Source organism: Bombyx mandarina, chromosome 23, assembly GCF_030267445.1.
Source record: "Bombyx mandarina strain Sakado chromosome 23, ASM3026744v2".
In the NCBI taxonomy this organism is placed as follows: Eukaryota; Metazoa; Arthropoda; class Insecta; order Lepidoptera; family Bombycidae; genus Bombyx; species Bombyx mandarina.
In genome coordinates this window covers 8555643-8573775 of record NC_143229.1, presented here as the reverse complement: position 1 = coordinate 8573775, position 18133 = coordinate 8555643, and the positions used below count along the sequence as shown (strand labels likewise).

Here is an 18133-nt window from a genome sequence, read left to right as displayed (position 1 = left end):
GTTTCTTTTTATATCCCATAATATGTGATAGAAAATGCTTTTTCAATCTATTCAATCGCCCTTTTTTTATCGTCATAATGGATACCTTTTAACTAAAACGCTTCAATATATTGTTGACCCATCAGTTCAGTACGACACCAACAATCCGGTGCACAAAGTAAGACGTCATGTAATAAAAATATGATAAAATTATTATATTTTACAGCGATAAGTCTGTTCGGGGTGCCGTCTTTTAACCTGGATGACGAGGACTTGATTATTGCATCTAAACCTGCTATTGAACGGAAACCTTGATTGCCTTTCAAGTAAAATCACTGTTCATCCCGTTCGTATTTGCGAATTATGCGTTCCTTTCCTCCGGATCCATTCTGTGCTTTTAGGCGTTCCAAGGACCGGTCACTGTTCTCGCCAAAGGCGACGAATAGTTGGATATGCAACTCAATGCAGAGTTTCTCGCCAGTTTAAGGCTCCCCGCGCACTAGGCAGTCAGGCTGCGGCAACCGAAATATTTGAGCAGCCAATCGACGCCAATTTATGATATTTTCGTCGAGCGATTTGGAATTTATCTCGTAAAAAACGCAAAGCAAAGAAAATACACTGAATTCATCCTCTTTTTCTAGAACAGCATTCAGAAGGCTTATTCATAACTATTTTAAAGATGTTCATACATGCCCAGACTGGGTTCTTTAAATGCAAGGGATTGTACAAGTATGCTGTGTCATATAACTAATATTTGGCAAAACATTATACATTGGCTGCTACAGCAAGTGCGCGAGGACTGACAGCAGCCACATACATTCGCCAACAGCCTGGCTGCCTAGTGCGCGGGGAGTCTTAAGTGTCGCGATTAGATCCGAGGCTAGATTCAGATTTTAGCAAACTCTCAGGTTGAGCCCCTTCAGCTCGCTCATCAGGTGAAGTCTGAATAGCCTCTCGAGACTACTGGCGATATAAAATGAAATTGCGGAACACAGATAAACGGCGGGTCTTAGTGCTTTTTTCTTTACCACTGCCCATTTAATTTACGGTATAGACGTATTCTGTCTACCTGAGCTTATTCATAGGAAATGGGCTTTTTTTTATTGCCCTTGTAGGCAGACGAGCATACAGCCCACCTGATGGTGAGTGGTTACCGTCGGCATGGACTTCAGCAATGACGGGGAGAGTCAAGCCGTTGCCTACCGTTAATTACTCTCCACAAGCCTCGTTTGAGGAAGAATATGTCATAGCGCTCGGGAAACACCGTCGAGGGGAGCTCATTCCAAAGCCGGATGGTACATGGCAAAAAGATCTCTGGAAAAGCACTGTGGATGAACGCAGTGGCTTCAGGAAGTATGGACGAATTCTACTCCGGTGGCGGGCGGTGCGATGGTAAAAACGAGATGATGGTATCATCTCAAACAATTCCTCAGAGCACTCCTCATGAAACATACGGTACAAAATACAGAGGGAACAGAAGTCCTCCGCAGACTCAGAGGTTCCAAATGATCTGTGAGAATAGGCTGAATTAGGCGGAATACTAATATCTATAGTAACTACATAAAGTCAACAATGTAGTAATTAAGTAAAGTCCTTACATCATAACTTTTTAGTGACTCCAAAACTCATGCCAATTAACAAAGTTTGTTTTATTCGGAATTTATAATACAAATACGCAAAATTAAAATTTTTTTTCATGGAAAAAAAACATTGATAGTATGGTTTTAGAATATATTTATAGACATTTAATTTCACACGTAATATTGCCAAATTATTTTATGGTGTGGTGCTCCGGTAACATCAGGTAGACGGTGAGCTCGTGCACTAATATAAGCAATAAAATAAAAAAGAAATTTACAATCGAAATATTCGCTCAATTTTATACGTTTGATGAATAAATTGGCCAATGTGCTCACGGCCTAACTAGTATAGTTATCGGAGAACACACGACTATCGACACTCACCTTTGGGCAAGAGGTCGATGCATTAACACTGTGAAGGAAATTCATAAAATCCAATTCATGAAATTAATATAATTAATTATAATTTCTAATCTACATAAAAATATAGTAACATAATATAAAACACGTAATTTTTATATAAAAATACCTTCATAATCGTTCCAAAGCGCTTATAACTAATGTCCTGTATCATAAAGTATGTGAAATAACACACATTAGTTTAAGAAAAAATATTTATCCTAAATAATTGATATCGACAGTAACATCGAAATTGTAAGATAAAATTAAGGAAATGCGTTGTTACATATTTTCTTACCTACTATCTTTTTCTGAATTAAATGCTAAAAATTTCGAACACTACATCAGGCAGTCCTTCATTATTAATTTCGATTCAAAAATAAATATTTTAAATAAAACTTAGTTCAATGTTCCAGAAAAAAAAATAAAAAAAAACTGTCTGGTTACTGTCAAATAATTGAATTTCATTGAATTTCTATGGATATAATTATAATTATACTGTATTTTTTGTGACACTAATTTTTTTATTTATTTTGAGATGCGACTGTGTACGGGTTTAAACATTTCAAATCGTCGATGCCTTCATGATTTTGTATTCGGATAGAGAATACTCGCAATACATAATAATATGACTTTTCGAATTTTTTTTAAATTATAATGTTTCTATGAGGGTATTTCTAATAGGTAAATAAACCATAATCATATTTTTAAAATTTTACACTAATATCTGGCAAAGGTCTTTTGTCGTCACTATATTTTATATAAACGAGACTATTATAGAGAGGCGACTGTATTTTTGGTAATTTGAAAAAAGTTTTATTGGGAGGACCCGGTGATCTAAAAATAAAAAAATTAAGTTTTAAATATATTGTAAAATTGTGGTGAAATCAGTATGTAGAGTAGGCATGGTCGTTGCGCAACGTAAATGGTTATTGAAACTATCTATAGACAAAATAGCGGTTAGCTAGTTTCGCCGTACTGCAATAACCTGCTAACATCTACTACTCAATCACGTCACCGATCACGAACACAAATCACACAACGTTCGGCAATATTCGTTTAACTTCGTACCGCTCGGTCGGCAGCTATCGCGACACGCAGCGCAAACATCGGTTCGATCGAAATAGACAATCATCATTTTGTCTCTTTCACGCACACGACTGAGATGCATTTGACCTTTGACTTTAGCCCTTAAAGCCCTTAAAATAAGATTTATAAAATTAAATTATGAGTGCAAGTTGAAGTCGAATTTTGTGGCCTTGAACCAGTTATTCACGAATCGCGTGTTTAGCGACAAAATGTATTAAAGACTCGGCGCGGAGTTTTAAGTTTAATTGCCAAATTAAATAGTTAAAAATATAAAGTGTATAGTTGTTTAATATAAATTATCCTTAAAGATAAATTACAAATAAAGTCGTAATTACTGAAATATTAATCGCGACGCTAGCTCATTCGTGTGCACATTAGTTTACTGCTAAACAAAACCCGCTATTGCTCGCTAATGAAATAGCGCGTTTCAAAAGCCGCTATTGACATTCGATAGCTAGTTTCGTTTCGCTAACCGAAAATGCCGCTACAACCCACCGCTAATGTAGAGTAGTAGGTTTAGGTGTAATCTATTTTTACTCTTATTTTGAAAAATATCTAATTTCCACGAAATAATAATAAAAAAGTAGTAACTATTATTGTATTTAGTATAATTGTTGGTGTTTGAGATAGCTAATGCCCCTTGAGCTAAAATGATCGATTTAACTTCTTCTGCAGACTGAATTATACGCGAGTGTTAAAATAACATTTTTTTATAAATAAAGTAATATATAAAGTAATAATATAATAAATAAAATCTTTAAGAAATAATAGATCAAAAAAAAAGAAACTGTCAAATCGTGGGTGCTAGGCCACAGGGTCCCCCCTAAGCAAAAAACAAATTGTCAGTAATATTGTTAAATAAACTAATCTAGTTTTGAATGATTTTATGCAGTTTTCAACCCCTTATGTGCCGGGATATTATTGTGAAAACGATTTTTTACTAATCCTAATAATAATGTCCAAGTGTGAAAGGCTATTTGGTTTAACACGTTAACAGTCCCTATACAAGCGTTCCAAAACACGCCATATGTCCAAGTGTGATTATATATTTTTTGCCCATTATTAGATGTCCACCTATCGGCTGATGCATTAAAAGTAACAAAATATGGTCGTTGACCCCGGATATACCCGTGTACAGCGGGCGGTACACGGACTTATGAATTAAATTACCGGGTAACTTTAACGTGTACCACAGGCTCATGAGTGTTCCAGTAGACGTATGTATGGTTAGTTTATTACCATATCGATGGTACCCTTCCGCGGCAGACTACTTTTCCGCTAATACATACCCTCAAACACATAAATATAACATAAGATCTATAAACTATGGTCTGCAGAACACTTGGGGATACCAAATTTACAATGGTCAAAATGTGTAAGTTTTTGGTTTGGATACCTCCGGAAGTATAGTAGTAACATTGGCAAAGGTTTACTTGATGAAGGTCGCTGCATGATAACTGACAACTACTACACGAGCGATCCTTTGACAGAATTTATGCTTTCTCGCAATACAGACCTCTGTGGCACAGTCAATAAAAAGAGAAAAGGTTTACCGAAAGAGGAGAGAAGGAGAGAAAAGCATTCTAGCAGTACATGAAACGTTCAAGTTCAAGTTACGCCGCTGAGAAAAACACATTTTTTTTAGTTTTTGGGCAAGAAATAATCTCGATTCATCCGAAGACGATGCGTGGGATGCTGCCAAAACCTTCTTAATGAAGGTCGACTTGCTCCATATGCACAGGCCCAAGGCAAAAGGGTATCAACGCAATGTAAAATATGCAAAAAAGCATATTGCGTTGTTTGTTTTTCTAAACTTTTAGTTCACCAATTAAAATTTGTATCTTTTTTTCTAAGTTTTTTTATGTCGTGTTGCTATACTAAGAATTTTAAAAAAATATGACATGTCTTCGACTTTTTCTATTTATTAGATCCTTGGCCACAAGTCCACAAAGAAAACACTAACTAATTTGACAAGTCCGTGGATCTAGGCCCCGTAGAGAAACACATCGGCTCGTGTACCTCATAGGGCACACGAACTCGGCGGAACCGCTCACCGTGTACCACATACGTAACACCGGACTGTTAACGTGTTAAGCGACATTTTTGCAACTTTACAAGAGTCGTTTAAAATTTGGAAATAATATCATAACAAAAACACTTCTCCAGCTATTTGAATGGAGTAAGCTTAATTAAAGGTTTAAATAAAATAAAACAAAAACGTGTGGCACTCGGGGACTGCCGCGGTAAAGCTATTGCATAGCATATTTTATCAACTTATGCAATTATAATTAGACAATCAACAATTTTGTATAAAAACAATAATAAGACCACGTTATATTTATAAACATTAACAAAAGCAAAACATTAACTGTCCCCTTCACACTCATAAGCTAGACCGCGCGAGAGAGAGATGGGCAGACTTTTCATGATGCATGCGTGTGACGTCACGCCGCGCGCTTATTCACAAACACTAAACAAGCGCAACGTGTGAATGTGTTGAACGCGAGCTACCCAGTAGGTGGAGTGGGGGGTATTAGGTTTTATTTTCGTTACGGAATTTCTTGATTCAGTCGCCGCGCTCAAAGCCCGCGATAAAAGCTATGCAATAACTTAACATCGAACTGTTGATGCTAAGACAAAATAAAACGAATTTATAGTTACAAAGATAAATGTTGCGTATTAAGCAAAATTTCGCTTAAACCGAATAGCCCTTTCACACGTCGATGTGCTTTTGTTGTGTATCGTTTATAGCTGACACACTAAAAGATATCTTATGTATTAAGCGGATACAGATGAAAGTGAAAATGACAATTTGATTTATAGCTCTTAATGCATGTGAGAAAAATGACTTAAACAACTCAGTCTTTGTTAGTGCCTTAAAATGTAGTAAATATACACACAAATGAATGATTTTTAATTCGTTTACTCATATGTAACTATTATGGTTCCAATTGAAAATAATAGTAACGACCAGTTTTTTTATATTATAGGAGATAAACAAGAGAGTTGTTGAGGTTTGTATTCATCGAAACCGAAGTTTAAACTTGGACACTACTACTACTGCGCTGGCGCTATGACCTCGAAGTGTGTCTTGGCCTCCCACAATAAACGTCGCCATTCATACTAGCACTGCGCAACACCTTACCAATCCGACACTTGGAGCTCACGCAAATTTCATTTCACAGCATCAGACCACAGACAATACCATAGATTGAAAATAAATATTGCAAATTTTGCTCGCAGAGAGATTCATGACTATTTATATCTATATATTTTTAATAATAATTACATTAAAAATACTTAGAAAAGTTAATAATCATTATCATAATAATAAAATAATTTTGACACATAAACATTTACACGAAAAATAAAACATGGAATAAAATTGTAATAAAAATTATTTGGAAAATGAAATATTATGTAGTATTATTTATATATACAATTATATTGTCCAATTTTCTTTTTATATTAACTTCGTTATTGTTTTGAATTAAAATACATCGAAGCATTCTCCATATTTAAGAACTTCTTCCTTCATAACATGGTATTCTAAATGGAAAATTACAGGAATGTAAAAATACATTACTTTGTGACAACTCTCTAGAAGAGATAATACTCTCAATTGCATTATCATCGGAATGAAGCAACGGTTCATCTGCATATTTGAATTAAATGAAAATTAAAATTGAAAATAGTACCTAATTATAGAATTGTAATATTTTTTTCAACGAAAATAGTTCATGAATTTTTATTACCCATCAATCGCGTAATATTCTAATTTTTACACAGATTCACAAGTTTCAAATATATCTTTTTTTTTAATTAAAAATAAGTATGCACTTTAAAAAAATAAAAATAAAAATTTCTGAATTGTTTTTGTAGATAATAAGTGGTACTCTGTCCTATCGCTAATTGTATTAAAAACAGCGATTTCTTGAACGTACTCCCGCGTCACCTGTTGTACGTCAACAGAAACATGTTAATGACAGGAGTGTTAAGAACACATACAGGAGAAACATACACGTAATGATTTTATTTTTTTAGATTAAACGAATATCCAATGTTATATTTGTTTTTATATTGACTTGTAACACTAACACCGGTATCTAGAGCTAGGCGCTGGAAGTTACACGGCTAAATATTTCTTAACTAACATAGGATTTTTTTTAAAATATAAACTATAATATAACATATCTATTTCTTATATGTCTATATGAATAACGTTCCGTTGGAAATTAAGAGTCTAATATTTTGAGAGCTAATTTCGCGGCGGCCCTCTTCGCTTGCGATTTGTTGACGCCGACTCCGTAGGCGGCGAGACGCTGGTCGTTCTTCGTGAACGAAACCGGCACCATCACCTTCGGGATGTCCGGATTGATGACTATTTGTTTTCTGTGAATATATAATTTTAATTGTATAATTTAACACTAAACATACCGTAACGGGTCAAATGACCCATTTTGAACTTTTGCATTGAAAATGCACGTATCATCTTATTGCATTTGCACATTTGACTTCAAGACTTTTTCTTATCAATTAATCTACGGTTATTATACTTTTTGTTGTCGTTTTGTTTTGTTCATTTTGAGAAATACTTGTCGTATGCCGCTACCTTTTTTTTTTATTGCTTAGATGGGTGAACGAGCTCACAGCCCACTTGGTGTTAAGTCGTTACTGGAGCCCATAGACATCCACAACGTAAATGCGCAACGCACCTTGAGATATAAGTTCTAAGGTCTCAGTATAGTTACAACGGCTGCCCCACCCTTCAAACCGAAACGCATTACTGCTTCACGGCTGAAATAGGCAGGGAGGTGGTACCTACCCGTGCGGACTCACAAGAGGTCCTACCACCAGTAATTTCGCAAATTATAATTTTGCGGGTTTGATTTTTATTACACGATGTTATTCCTTCACCGTGGAAGTCAATCGTGAACATTTGTTAAGTACGTAGGTATTTCATTAGGAAAATTGGTACCCGCCTGCGGGATTCGAACACCGGTGCATCGCTACATACGAATGCACCGGACGTCTTATCCTTTAGGCCACGACGACTTCATAGAATTCACAGTATTGGCTTGTCTTTCTACTCCTGTACAATCCTCAGGAGACAGTGCGAGTACGTAGGTACCAATTTTGTGTCTATTTTTGCTTAGATGGGTGGACGAGCTCACATCCCACCTGGTGTTAAGTGGTTACTGGAGTCCATAGACATCCACAACGAAAATGCGCCACCCACCTTGAGATATAAGTTCTAAGGTCTCAAGTATAGTTACAACGGCTGCCCCACCCTTCAACCGAAACGCATTACTGCTTCACGGCAGAAATAGGCAGGTGGTACCCATCCGCGTGCCACCAGTAAATCTATCTACCCGCTATGGTAGAAATAGATACCAATAAGTGTTGGTATGGTTAGTGTTAAAAGGTAATCGCCTTTAGCTGTTCGATTAGGCGAAACGCGAGAAAAAAAACTATTAAGACTGATAAAATGTTGTTTTGATAAATATCAGAAAAATGTAGGGTAGGCGCCGTAACGCCAAAGTATAAAATGGCGGTACGTGGACAGAGTCGGGTCCATCAGTCAGTCGGAACGAAACTGTCGGTTTACCCTGTCGTTGTGAAAACTATTTGTTGAGAGTTTCAATAATTATTACTCGAAATCCATCCCTGGCGCCGAAATACATATTCTTATATAGAGATGGCGAATTAAATAACTGGGAACTAATCACGCAGTCATCTGGCCTCGATTTTAGATTCCCTGTGTTATGGGTACACAATGTTTGCCCGATGTGTGAATCAAACTCACGACCTTAGACGCACCAGTCAGGGGCGCTAACTACTGCACCACCGAGTCAGTCAGGCGAGAATGCGGGACGCGTTTTAATCTTATGTATGTGTATTTTCAAACGTTGTACGTATTGTTACGCCGGTAACAGTAAAGCCATCTATCGCCGAATTGCCGAAACGAATATGAAATGATCTAGTAACATCTAGAACGCTCGAGAAGTACAATGCCATCTATTGTCAGACAGCGGAAACACACATCGAAAATACTCGACTTGTGAGGAATGTTCTCGATAATTCTAGGAATGTCGTATAGGCTATAAAAGCGTTGCAGAGATGGCACGAAGCAGTTAGTAATCGGAACTACTCGAAGCGAAACAGCGAAAGGAACACCTGAAGCGAAGCGGAAGAAGTGAATTGGGAATTTTAAAGTGTTCGTTAAGTGTTTTAAGCGTTAATACAGTTAGTTCTAATTTACACTTCGGTAGAACTTTTTTTATTTATCCCGAAAACCTCACTCAGCGCGTAGCAGTACAACCACGAAACGAAATAGAAAAAAAATACTCACTCGAAAACCGGACAAGCGTGTATCATTTCGTATAGAATTTTGACGGGCTGCTTCGGTATGCGTTTCGAGAACGAATCGATCTCGACGTGCATTATCTTGTACAGAACCGACCACACCGTCTCCAGATTCCCGCCCGAGTCCAAGTACACGGCGCCGACTAATGCTTCGAAAATGTCGCTCAGCACCTGCGAATGATTACAACATAGAACCATTGGTATTGTGGTATTGAAAGGCTTAAGGCTTGCCGTTTTCAATAACCTATCTGAGATAACATCTCCGATTATCAGTATGAGCGTATCTATCTATCTTTAGTTTACGTTTCACAATCACGGATAAGTGCTATCTATCTATAATCAACAGTAGATAGCTTCTTACCTCTGATCTATCCGAGCCTCTGGATAAGTTTCGTTCTACTGCAAATACGAAACAACAGCAGGTCCAAGATTTATTTTATTTTATTCTAAACTAGCTAGCTGACCCGGCAGACTTCGTAGTGCCTCAATCGACAAATAAAAGACTAAACATTTGTATAAAATAAACTTAAAACAAACAAAAAGAATCCGTCCGACGGGGAACACATCAAAGGAAAAACAAAATTGTTATTTTTATTTAATTCCGAGAATTTTTATATTTATCTACTTTTTAAACCTTCTCTGGACTTTCACAAATAATTCTAGACCAAAATTAGCCAAATCGGTCCAGCCGTTCTCGAGTTTTAACGAGACTGACGAATAGCAATTCATTTATTTATATATAGATAGATTATAACTATAATTTAACCATCATATCGTAGACCGTCATACATTCATTTGTTTATAATAAAAAGTAATAAAAACATTTGTATATTTTTACTATACTGTAAAAATGCAGCTTAAACCAAATTGGAGAAAAGAAGTATAATACCTTCGGCACATCAACATATTCAGCGACTTGACAATCGACTTCGCTGATAAGTAACAGAACGTCGAACTCAATCTCGTGGTTTCTTTCTATTTGATGTTCGACGAATTTCATTATCGCCTTCTCCAACGAAGGGTTCAGCTCCGAGCAGAGGTACCTGCGATGTTATTACACTGTTACCTGTATTTTCAGCTAAGAAGCAGTCAGTCATTCCGGTTTCAAAATACAGTTCGGACTTTCGACTTTGTGTATCGGGAACTAATTATTAGATGTAAAACGTATTATCGACTAGCTTTTGCCCGCGACTACGTCCGCGTGGAATAGTTACTTTGGCATAACGCTAAATTTTACCCGCCTCTTCATTTACGCAGAAAGTGAAAATATTTTTGAATAATAGAATGTTAAGGAGTTATTTAAGGTACCAAAATCTATAATTGTTAAAGCCTATCTTGAAGTGATTTGGGTGTTTCAATGTTGTAATGAATAACATATTTATTTGGATAGGGATTAATATGATCTTTATAAAAACACCTTCACAAAAATGCTTTTTTTTTAGAACAAATTTGTTTAACATAAAAAACGTTATAGTGAGCCAACCTTAATAAACAGACATATGCTGTCGCGGACTTTTTTTTAGATCTTTTAAAGGGGAACAATTCTCTCATACATTAAGTACTTTAGCAAAACTAACCGTTTCCGCAGCGCACGCAGTGGAAGCTCTCAAAAGGGATTAAAACCCCGATTTTGAAACATTCTTTATTGGTGCTCCGCTTGCATTGATCTTAGCGTGATGTTATATAACCTATACCCTTCCTCGATAAATGGTCTATCTAACACTGGAAGAATTTTTCAAATCGGACCAGTAGTTGCTGAGGTTAGCGCGTTCAAACAAACAAACTCTTCAGCTTTATAATTTTATATAGTACAGGTAATAATAAAGTACTTGTGCAATCCAAGTTTGACGGTGTAGGCCGCGAACGTGACGTTATTGACGAGGGCGGATCTCAGATCGGTCATTTCGCCGGGCTTCAGTTCGCGACAGTTCTCGAAGATGTGCGACGTCACCAGGAAGTCGATTATGGCGTCCCCGAGGAACTCGAGGCGCTCGTACGAGCTCGTCAGCCTGTTCCGGATGTACGACGAGTGAGACAGAGCCTGGAAACGATTTAATGATTGAGCTAATATTAGACGACTTTAGTTCACTGAGATTTTTCGCCGGATCTTCTTCGGTAGTTTTTTTTTATTGCTTAGATTGGTGGACGAGCTCACAGCCCACCTGATGTTAAGTGGTCACTGGAGCCCATAGGCTGCCCCGCCCTTCAAACCGAAACGGATTACTGCTTCACGGCAGAAATAGGCAGAGAGGTGGTACGTACCCGCGCGGCCTCACTAGAAGTCCTACGACGAGTAAAAATAGAATAGATTCAGCGAAGCACTGCTCTAGCTAGGGCTAGTGTTAGCATATTCTCTCAGGTTGAGCCCGTGAGCTCGCCTACCCGTCCAGACGTAGCTGAAATAGCCCCTTAGTCTACCAGCAAATGTTGTTGTTGTTGTAGTCCTAGGGTACCCCGCTGGTACATAGGGCCCTCACAAGGTGTCTCCACTTGACCCTGTCTTGCGTTTGCTCCTTGACATCACTCCAGGTCACGTTGGCAGTCCTCATCTCACTCTCCATGGTGCGACGCCAAGTGTGTACAGTCTTTATTAGAGATAGTGACTGGCCAGAATATGCGGAGTATAGACCTTAAGCACCGAATAAGTAGGGAAAAATAAATTAAACTACTGTCATCAATGCCACGACCGGGACTTATGGCAGGATTTGGGGGAGGCCTATGCGAATGCAAAACAATCTTAGCCGATGTCAAATGCAAAGAAAAAAAAATTAAATGAATAGTATGTACCTAAATATGAATTAATTGTTAATAAAGGCTTCTTTATCTTCATCTAATGTCAACAATGTACACGGATTGAGCTAATAGTTTTAATTCACGTATGTCGAGCAACATAAAATTGACGACGAAAAAAAATATTTTTTTTTAATTCATTTATTAATTGATAAAATTTGATCAGTTTTGTTTCTGTTGCTTAGTTGAGTCTTCGAGCTTACGGCTTACCTGATGTTAAATAGTTACCGAAACCCATAAACCGGAGAAATAGGTGGGAGTAGTAGTACCCACCCATATTGTAGACACGAAATTATTGTTTTACTTATTATTACTTATTATTTTACTTATTATTACTTTATTATTATTACATTACCAAGCCGTGTTTTCTCCACTTACGTTTAGCAGGAAGGTCGAATCTTTGAACGTGTAGTTTAGGATCTTTTCGACATCAGTTCTCGAATTGTTTAATAAAAAGTCAATATCAGCTTCGGTAGCTAAATTCTTCGATAACGGTGTCTGCACCGGCTTGTGGAGCATGTCTGCAAAGTTATCCTGTAAAATTCGAATACAATCTCAATTAAACGTCTTGTTTTTTCTTTTCAATATAAACCTTGACATTCGATTTGTCAGGTTATATTGTGAACAAATTATTGTACAACGCCATATCGAGGGGCGAAAGGCTATTTGGTTTAAGCGACATTTCACTTAATATGCGACATTTATCTTTGTAATTAAAGGTGCGTTTTATTGGGCATTAACATCAAAATTTCGATGCTTTTAATTGAACTTCAATTGAGTTTACCCAACCCAAATAGCTAAATAAGTTTTTTAATGATGTCTTTTACAAATTTTAAACTTTTAATTACTCTTCTGTAAAGTTGCAAGAATGTGTCTTAAATATTTGGTCTTTGGTTTGGCCTTTCACCCTTCGATATGAAAATGTTGAAAGTAGTTTTATAGCGAATTAATCAATCGTTCGCAGCCTTTTAAAGAGCGAAACAGCTTTGATCCGACACAAGGAAATTTCGACCTTATGTCTCGAGGTAGATTCCGGTTTTTTTTCTATTCGATGTCTACGGGATCCAGTAGCCACTACAAGGTCGATAATCAATAAATCGTCATTTGCAAATGAGTTAATACATTTCATTTGCGCACACAAATATTATTCGCAGTAAATGTCCTTCTTCAAACGAGGCTTGTGGAGAGTATTAAGCGGTAGGCAGCGGCTTGGCTCTGCCCCTATGGCATTGCTGAAGTCCATGAGCGACGGTGACCACTTACCATCAGGTGGGCCGTATGCTCGTCGGCCTACAAAGGCAATAAAAAAAAAAAAAAAACGTGTGCATTACGAATAATTATTTTAACTCGCTACATTTACTCAATGACGTTTCCGTCGCTGCCTTGTTATTACAAATGATGAGACGTGTGTTTTGTAAAGACAGTAACCAATAAACATATCTAAAATACTAATGTTTTATCAGCGTTAAAACCATATTATCATTAATACATTGTATGTAGCAATGTTAGTTAGTATACTAAACAACATCTATGTAGGTTTATTACTAAACTATAACTATTAACAGATACTCGAAACGCCTGCTTCGGACTGGATATTTTTATTATGTATCGATGTATATTTTTAAGAACTTTTTTTATGTAGAAAGGATTATTGCTGGCCCGAAGGCCTTTCCAGTTCTTTTTTTTTTTAGAACCACATCTACACTATAGGTAAAGCGGCCTCTGTTTCATCCCTACATCCACGCAAGTCTGGATACATTTTTGGAAATCGTTTTTGCAACGTACCAATGCGGTTTCGATATGAGCTGATCGACTCCCTTACACTGCACTAAAACAACTCTAAACGAGGTCATGATCACGAGATTTCATAATCATCATGAATCATCACAATCAACATCCGGTAGGCTCTGAGCCATAAAGCGCAATACTTTTGGGTAAAAATACACTAATAAAAATACGTAGTCCATGTATGAAGGGACCTCGAAGATTGAGGAATCGTAGGATCGTTGCCTGAAAATACATTTCCAAAGAACACAATATAGCCAGTTTAAATCATTTGAAAAAGTTTGACAAATTTTGATAAATAAATCAAAATAAAAAAATAACGGGTTAAATTAAAACGGTATTAAATTCAACTCTCGTGTTACCTGTGGCGGAAACACCTCCATCCATTCGAGTAGTTTTACAGCTGCTAATATCCCTCCACTAAGCAGATATGTACCGATCAGAGCTTCCACGGAATCTGCTATAGACTGAAAAAGAAGTGATTTTTTTATACACATATTATGCGTGTTTGTTATGTATTTTAATGTTTATGTATAATAATATTTGCACATCGCTTTTTGTGTGCATTATAACTTTATTTTTGGGTTTTTGATTGTCCAAAATTCATAGTACCAGAATTCATTAAATTATTTTTTTAAATTGGCCTAAACTTGAAGTTCTTGTTAGTTAATCGAGTTCCTGATTCAAGATATAATCTCAAGAGTGGTCATCGTAATGATTAGTTAAAGTCAGAAATTAGAAATTAGTGCATAAAAGGTTGGTTTTAAACTGGTGGTAGGACCTCTTGTGAGTCCGCACGGGTAGGTACCACCACCCCGCCTATTTCTGCCGTGAAGCAGTATTGCGTTTCGGTTTGAAGGGCGGAGCAGCCGTTGTAACTATACTTGAGATCTTAGAACTCATATCTCAAGGTGGGTGGCGGCATTTACGTTGTAGATGTCTATGGGCTCCAGTAACCACTTAACACCAGGTGGGCTGTGAGTTCGTCCACCCATCTAAGCAATATATAAAAAAAAAGGTTGAATAACGTACATATTTGTATTGAATTAAAATGTATATTTCTCGTGATTTGAGTAAAAAAAGGTACCACTTAAAAAAACTAATAAACTTTAACTTAAAAAAAAAAACAAATAAAAATCAATGCTAAATTCACATCAACATGATTTAAATGGTTATCTATAAATGTTATTAACTTATTAATAACTTTATACATGCGCGTGCTAAGAAACGTCCGTATAATTCGATACGTAATACCTATAATCAAAGTGCGCAATGGTCGATATTCCGACGCTTCGCACATTACACGCATTAAATAGAGAGTCGATATATCGAGGGTTCGCGCCTAAGTATGAAAAACTAAGACAATCCGGCCATTCATTTCTAAATTATTTTTACTCATCTGTTCATATCCGTCGCATCGGCCATCTATTGACCTCTAATAAACAAAAATGTTGTCATTAACGGTTTTGTAACGGTAATGTAGAATGCAAAGTGAATTAAACACTGTTTTCTATTCATGGGAATCAGTTTTCTTTTGGCGAAAAATATTTTTATGCATCAAATAATTTAATTTTGTTCAAAAACACCTTTCAACGACTAGTATCAAGCTAAAATTACTCTCACACAGTTGTGACAAGTGACAGTTACAAGGTCTACGAATATCAATCTCATATTTTATGGTTAATATATTGACTACGATGTGACTTGCATCAAAAATAGAAAAGGCTCACCCATGCAATTTTAGTATTGACTGAACCTTCATGGAGGTTCTGACAACACAAGGATTTGTGTTGTAGTTAGTAGAATTAACTATGATCATCCGATCTACTAAAAGATGGTAGAAACTGAGGGATTGAAAGGGAAGGAAATCTTATTACCGTGCAAATTATTTACTGATGTAACAAAAAGATAAATAATACGCGAAGTTAGTACAGAGTTCAAAGATCAGGCTCGTTAGAACACGAATATTCTCAATATTTCTATACGCTGCTGAGATGTGAACCGTGCGAGATGTGGACAGGAAGAAAATAGACGCTCTGGAAATGTGGTGTTGGAGAAGAATGCTTGGGGTTTCGTGGACCGACTTTCGTACAAATGTCTCGATACTTCAGGAAATCGACATTAAGCAGCGCCTATTTGCTATAGTACAGTCTCGAATGGTGGATTTCTCCGGACACGTTTCGCAACGCGATGGCCGATACATAGAGCTCCTCGTTGTACAGGGAAGGGTTGATGGTACAAGACCGCGCGGGAGGTCACCAATGCGGTGGACCAACCCAATTAAAACTGCAGTGGGAGGTCCCCTAAATGAGTGCAGTAGAATGGCTTCGAGCAGGGAGAGATGGCGGGACATCGTGAAACGCATCGCCCCTTCCAACACTACATGACGATTACGACCACTCTGCCAAGAGTGACACGATTGAGAAGAAGGAGTACAGACAGTTACAATATAAACAAGGAAAACATCAAGTTACGTCTGGTACGTAATAACAAGCGAACTTTGTAACTTGCCTCGTGTGTACATTGCGGTCGTACGTTAAGCCTATTCTATAGAAATAAATATTATACGGAACCCAAACATTAGACGATTCTTATAATAAAAAGTACATTGCTCCGGAAAATAGAAACCGGCACGTGTTGACGCGCCTCGACTTTTTTTTTATATATTGAAATAGGAAACAGGTTTGAGCAGAGGCATTAAGTTGTATAACAGCGTTACAAAAAAAAGTCACCGAGTTAAAAATAAGCTGTCGTTTACAGTATTATATATTTTTTATAGATAGCCTATCAGTACCGGTCGGAGGTACCACTTGTTGTCAAGTGGTCACCACATCCTACGACGTCGTGAATGTGACCACCATTTATCTTGAGACTTGAGTTTGGAGTCTTATGAAGACTCAATAAAATAAAAACCCAGAGATTAAACAGTTAAAGTAATTTTAATTATATCTAAGGTGAATGTTTCATAAACTAGAAAAAGAAACGATTGTTTTCCTCATAACAATATTTTTCGCAGGATTAAGTAAATACGACATTTCCAACAACGCGATATAACTACAATATTATATTATTATCTACATAATTATATCAATATTTAATTTGAGATTCTAAACCAATCATAGATTTAGCAGTGTAGAGTGAAGTAGTTGTATGAAAGCCTGAACCTGTTTTTTTATAAAAGGTTTAGGAAGATTACATTTAAGTTAATAATTAAATTGCTAAATACTCTAATCTAATCGATTTTATTTGAGTTAGTTGAAAAATACGACGAATTAATAGTTTCGGGCTAATAGAACGGTTTTTCTGATCCTGACCGACATTACTAAGTTGAATTCGTAACTGACTAAAGCCGGAAAACCTCACAAAATTATTAAAGTTTGAGAAACAGTTAGTGACAATACGTAATAATAATATAAAAGGGGTAAAATAATATACAAAGGCAAATTTTGATTCTTTGGAGATCGATCCCAGACATATGTAAGCAGCGGCTTGGCTCTGCCCTTGGCATTGCTGAAGTCTATGGACGGTAACCACTCACCATCAGGTGGGCCGTACACTCGTCTACCTACAAGGGCAATAAAAAAAGTATATGATCTGATTAGAGCATCGAGTTTAGAACGCATGATCTGACTTGAAAATCGATTCAGAGATAAATGCTCCATGCTGATAAAAAAAATCGTGCACTCCTAAACTAATCTTATAACGCCATTGAACTTTCATGCAGTTTCGTGACAAAAATGATAAGATTTTTTGATAATCAATAATTTGGGTGCAAAACGAGTATATAACGCAATTAATAAGTATTTATCGTGTTTTTCCAATTACTTTTACTTTGCGATATTTCGACTTCTGATAGTTGAAATAATTTAAAACAATCAAACACTATTTTTTTGTTACTGTAACATTTACAAAACATGAGAATGAATAAAAACAATCCATTTATATATACAACATTTAAGAATCAGCAGCAAATTTAAATGGCCCTCGCTTCCTTGAAATAAATTTGTGAGCGCAGGTTTTGTTGTAATCGAAATGTTTCGAATACTTTAAAGTTTTCGGAAGACTGTGACTAACGAAACACTAGTAGTTCTAATTATGTCTACATCTACCGAGAAAATACTATGAAAAAAATATCATTCACGGAT

The 18133-nt window shown here is 36.6% G+C and overlaps 1 protein-coding gene and 1 long non-coding RNA gene across 3 annotated transcripts in view; one reads left to right on the top strand and one right to left on the bottom strand.

Moving 5' to 3' along the window:
• Positions 1-7077: 7077 nt before the first annotated feature.
• The window catches only part of dcr-2 (dicer-2), a 49045-nt gene continuing 37989 nt past the window's right edge, over positions 7078-18133 (bottom strand). For both annotated transcript variants that reach the window (XM_089737835.1, XM_089737834.1), the window contains exons 29-34: positions 14351-14455; positions 12582-12737; positions 11243-11454; positions 10303-10456; positions 9400-9584; positions 7078-7439 (exon numbers count right to left, since the gene is read on the bottom strand). In XM_089737835.1, the coding sequence (XP_089593961.1) occupies positions 7283-7439; positions 9400-9584; positions 10303-10456; positions 11243-11454; positions 12582-12737; positions 14351-14455 (969 nt within the window). In that variant the 3' untranslated portion in view covers positions 7078-7282. The remainder of the gene's footprint in view (positions 7440-9399; positions 9585-10302; positions 10457-11242; positions 11455-12581; positions 12738-14350; positions 14456-18133) is intronic.
• Positions 14618-15125, top strand: LOC149500167 (uncharacterized). Its single transcript, XR_016325274.1, has 2 exons — positions 14618-14744; positions 15007-15125. It is a non-coding gene; the product is annotated as an uncharacterized LOC149500167 (long non-coding RNA).